Source organism: Argiope bruennichi, chromosome 9 (assembly GCF_947563725.1).
Source record: "Argiope bruennichi chromosome 9, qqArgBrue1.1, whole genome shotgun sequence".
Classification (NCBI taxonomy): Eukaryota; Metazoa; Arthropoda; class Arachnida; order Araneae; family Araneidae; genus Argiope; species Argiope bruennichi.
In genome coordinates, this window is record NC_079159.1 from 71362546 (window position 1) to 71367888 (window position 5343).

General features: G+C 26.8%; 1 protein-coding gene across 1 annotated transcript; it reads left to right on the forward strand.

Annotated features, from left to right (window-relative positions):
- The first annotated feature begins 331 nt into the window (after positions 1-331).
- On the forward strand, positions 332-5099 carry LOC129984608 (KIF-binding protein-like). Its single transcript, XM_056094534.1, has one exon. It carries the CDS (start codon positions 525-527, stop codon positions 2211-2213), a length of 1689 nt encoding a protein of 562 aa, XP_055950509.1. The 5' UTR covers positions 332-524; the 3' UTR covers positions 2214-5099.
- Positions 5100-5343: the final 244 nt, after the last annotated feature.

Below are 5343 nucleotides of genomic sequence, written 5' to 3' on the forward strand. Positions count from 1 at the left end.
CAGAAAATGGTTCACTCTAATAAATAAACTAAATAAATAGTTTTGAGAAAAAAAAATTTAAGAAGTAAGCTGAATCAGATAAATTAATTCAATCACACTTTAATTAAATTAGTAAATTAAGTATTAATTACAATTAATAAATTTTATATTAAGTAATAATTTTTAATCAATAATATGATTGAAATAACAGATATTTGGAACGCATATTTAAAAATAACAATAGCAATATTATTTGTTATTCAAAAAATCGTGGATTATGCATCTCTAATTGCTGTTGATATTTAATAATCAAACAGGGAATGGCAACATTCTATGTTTTTGTTTACTCTGCAGTGTCTGTTTTCAAGAGAAGAGATTTTCGCAAAATTTGACTTCTTATGCTTTTGAAACATAAAGGTATGTAAAAGATCCTTAGCATTTCATGCTGAAAGAATCAATTATAACTTTTAAAAGTAAATACAAAAATTAAGTGATTGTACTGTTTAAGATTTTCTGCTTTTTATCTTGTGGAATATTCAAGAAATATGTTTGTATCCGAGTATACTCTTTGGTTAACTTCTGCCCGTGAGCGATATGCAGCTATAAAAAAAGTCTTGGAACAGTCGAAAAATGATCCTCCTACCGAACCTTATCGAAGTAAATATGAAGCTAAAAATATGTTAATTGATCTTATGTGCGAACTTGAAAAATGGAGAAATGTCAACGAAGCGCAAGTTAGACTTCTTTTCATACTCCTCAGTTATGAAAAAGCTGTTATTCTTATTGAAACTGACGAAACTGGGCCTGGAAGTGAGATTTTAACTACCATATTAGAAGAAGCACGAGCAATTGCCGAAACCCCAGAATGTATTCATTTGATTATTAAGATTTTAAATCAGTTGGGTATAATATGGAGTGAAAGGGGAGAGATAGAAAAATCCTTATCATATCTTCAAGAAGCAGAAACTTTGTACAACAATTACAAATCTAAAAACAATTGCTGTCCTTTTGAATTAGAAGAATTATTTATGATTGAAAATGTTAATAATAAAGATTGGACTTCATTTGAAAAGACTTTCACTTATACCCTGTATTATTTAGCCCAAGTTTATGAGCATCTCAATGATAGTAACAAATCTGCAATGTATTGTCGAGAAACACTGAAGAGACAAAGAGAAAGTGGCGAATATGAAACAAATGATTGGGCTATGAACTGTGCTACCTTATCACAATATTTTATCCAAGAAAAACAGTTTCCTGAAGCTAGACATCTATTGTCTTGTGCAGCTTATATTCTTCTCAAGTATGAAATCAAAGTTGAACAGAAATTGGATGAGAATAGAGATGCTTGGACTGAAGTCCACCAAAGTAAAGCTTCACTCTCATGTTGTTGGTTAAAATATTGTGTTAATCTTTTGGCTGAACCGCCATATAATGATGAGAAGGATAAAGAATCTGAAAAATTTAGTAGATTAATTGAAGATGAAGATGTCATAAAGATGGAAAAACGAATACCATGCTACATAACATCATATAATGATGCTAAAAGCATTTTTATCTTTGCTACAAATCATGTGTCTGTGGCTAAATCTTATTTCACACTGAATGAGTATGCAAATAATTATGCTCAGATAGTTCAAGATAATAGTAAGCTGTATAAATACCTTGCAGCTCATGATCCTGATCACAGTCGTCAATGTAAAATGCATAAGAGACGCTTGGATATTCTTGAAGAATTATTGCGTAGATTGAATCCTCAGTTTTATCTTGCTGTCTGCCGACAATTGCAATTTGAGCTTGGTGAAATCTGCCATGAGATGATTGATCTGAAGACAAAAATTGCAAATGAATCTGATGAAGGTCTCAATGTACACAGGGCCAAGAAAATTAATTCTTTAGCCTTAAAAGGGATTCAACATTTCCAAGATTTCATTGATTCCATGAAAGATAAGGATGGTAATCTTCCCACTACTTATTCCAGTGACATTGTCAGACCAGCATTAATAGCTCATTTTTATATTGGCAGGTATTATTCGAAACTTATCGAAAGTGACACTAACAAAAAATTGTATGATTTGTCTAAAACAGAGGAATACTACAATTATATTGTCAAATATGCTGAAGCAAATCCACAACATGCAGATAGCGTGGAGCATGAATTGCCTGTTGTAAAAGAAATGCTTGAACTTATGTCAGAGAAAATGAATCAGATCACTTGTTCTACTTTATTCTAAAGCCATTTTTAATGGAAAAGTAAAATAAACCTGATGTTAGAATGCTGAAAAAAATGTGTTGATTAGATTGAAAAAGTATTTAATTCAAAGGACTATGTATAATCATAAGTGTTATTTTCTAATATTTTCACAGCACTTTAAGCATAAATTTTAGTTTAGGATTTCTGCATTGTGCTGAACATTGCTGTGACAAAATGCTTAAATAGTATGCTTTATTTTGGGAGTGTAAAATTAATATTTGCAATCAATTGTGATATATATATTTCCAAACAGCTATTTTTTATTTAAAATAAAGCGCATGCCTGTTTAAAAAATTTCAAATTCATTTTCATGTCGGTTTTATTTTTGAAAATTATTCTTTATATATATATATATATTCTTAAGGGGATTATTTTATTTCTAAATTTAAAGATCTTGTTGAAAACATTCATTGTAATTATGGCATGCATCTACTTTATATGAATCTTTTATATTTTGTTTTATGTGAAAAAATATAATATGGAGAACAAATATAAATAATATACCCTTAATTTATTATTAACACTTTGTAAATATTTCTAATGGATGTCCATCATCAAACATCCATATCTATGTATGTGTTGAACAGCTTAGAATTAAGGAAAGATTTAGTGCACTTTTAAATTCTTATTTCATTGTAGCTCCTAGTCATTTGTGGAAAATGAAATCTTTTTTCTTTGAAAAATATAGATAAAAAGTTTCATATTGCTTCAGGGGAGAATAAATTTGAAATCTTAATTTCTATTTTAAAATCTATAAATATGTTGTTACTTTTCTTTTAGCAAGGCAGCAGTCAGATCATGAATTAACCAATCAAACCTAGCATTCATTTCAGAATATAATTTTTTTTTCCCTTTCTTATTTTAATAACTGATAAGTAACAGAAAGTTTTTGCTTTTATATTTGGCTATAAATACTGTTGAGCTAACTGAAAAATAGATATATAATTGTTAAATGTATAGTAATAAAAAGTATATTAACATTGTTGTCAGTTTTTAAATTAAATTGCTAAATGTCAAATAATTTTTTTCCCCTGTACTGTTATACATATATAAATTGAAGTATTGTTTAATATTTTACTTTTTCCTGTATGATTTCGTTTTGTAGTTCCGTTATACTTTATATATATTTGATACATAAACTTTTTATCCTCTAAAACATTTGAAAATTCATCTTGCAACACTATGTCTAATGGAGGGCAAATCTAAAACTTTGAGCTTACATTATTCTAGTATCACCTTCTCTTAATGATAGATTACACTATACCTTTACAGTAACATTCCTATCCTAAGATAAAAGCATGACCCAGAGAAACCTTTGTTCCTTTATAATATACTTTAGTGCAATGGGCATAGTTATATGACCAGCAAAAAATTTATAATAGAGGATAAAGGTTGCATATTTCTCCTCATGATAATTTATCAATATATATATTAACTGGGCATATATATAGATATATTTGTAATAATTTTTAATTATCTACATTCCTAATCACTAGAATTCTGACTTTATTTTAACTTTTAAGTTGAACAAGCTTTTATATTGCATGAATGACTTTTTAGCATGTACTAAATAAAATTGTTAGTAGATTCTTTTCTAAAACTATATAAGTTCAAAATACTTTCTTACTGTCTCTTCTTCCTATTTTCTGATTGATTCATTGTAGCTTTTAAAAGGAGATTTTGATAATAATTACTAACTTGGCTATTTTCTTAATATCATGAAAAATAAATTATTGAATTGCACTGCTACTTTCCATAAATCAAAATTTTTTTATATATAACAGCTAAGGGCTTGATAATAAATATAGCTGTTATTTAAATATATCTAAAGGTTATTAGAATTCCTGTGTGATTTATTTGGATTTGTACACAGATTACATCATAACATAATAACTTTGCAACACGTTTATTACAATATTTTAAACCAAAGCCTGTTATATGGTTTCAAAGAGAGTTCAATTTAAATCTAAAATAATAATAGTAATTCCTTGGTTCTTCACCCTTACTAATAAATCTTTTTCTTGTAATATAATTTTTAAATACAAAAAATATATATTTATTAGTTTAAAAATCCCCAATAAAATTTAGTTTTGCCGTCCTCTTGAATTATGTAAACAATAAAAAAAACATTGCTTTAAAATAAATCATCAGATAAAGTAAGCTAATTATGTAAAAAAATCATTATTTGTATCAACTGTAACTTTGGAAATGTATTGAAATTGGGTAATTTCTTTCAATAGTTTTAATCAAATATTAAACTCTCATCAATAATTTTAAGAATAAAAAGTTTTAATTTATTATGTATGATTAATTTATTACTATGATTTGAAAATGAATTCACCCTGTAGAATGAAACGTATGTGGAAAATTGTTTTTTATTAATGTTGCTGCATAATCATGATTAAAGAGGAGAGCTATTTCTAATAATTTTAAAGAAAAAAGTCTTATTTAAAGGATTTTTCTTTGTTTGGTTATATAACCTTTCATATTATAGATGTAGCTAAGGTATTAGATGCTGTGTTGAGTGGGTGTTGTATATGTATTCCTTTGATATGATCAATCTAACATTCTTTTTTCTTGTTGTTGTTAGTCTTTATTAGGAAGTTAATTGTGTATGAAGGAAGGTTTGGTTCCTTTACATTGTTTTATGTCAATATAATGTTTTTATATCAGTCCGCATCCTTCTATTTTCATTCTGCCATCTAAGCTTTACGAATAATAAGAATGTAAAAATATTGCTGTTATTTACTGTTAACTGTTTCCTATATGACTGTGACTATAAATATTTGTTTTTTGATGACATGCATTTTATTTTTGTTTTAGTTTCTTTCCATTTTATTAAACAAAAATGGAAATCAATAAATTCTTTGCCATTATTGTCATTTGCATTTTTTTTTCGAAAAAAGTTTTTATTTTATTGTTATAATTTTGAATTGTTATGTCATGACATAAGAATTAATGATATATATAATTGCTTAAAGCATTTCTTTAACATAATAATTCAATATAATTTATGTGCTATTCATTATTATAATTGTTTACAGTTTTGTAGTTTTTGTGTCTGTACTGTTTTGAAAATTCAATACAGAATTAAATTCACCACATAATTT

Coding starts and splice junctions, on each gene's coding strand:
- LOC129984608 (XM_056094534.1), top strand. CDS start 525: ATGTTTGTATCCGAGTATACTCTTTGGTTAACTTCTGCCCGTGAGCGA.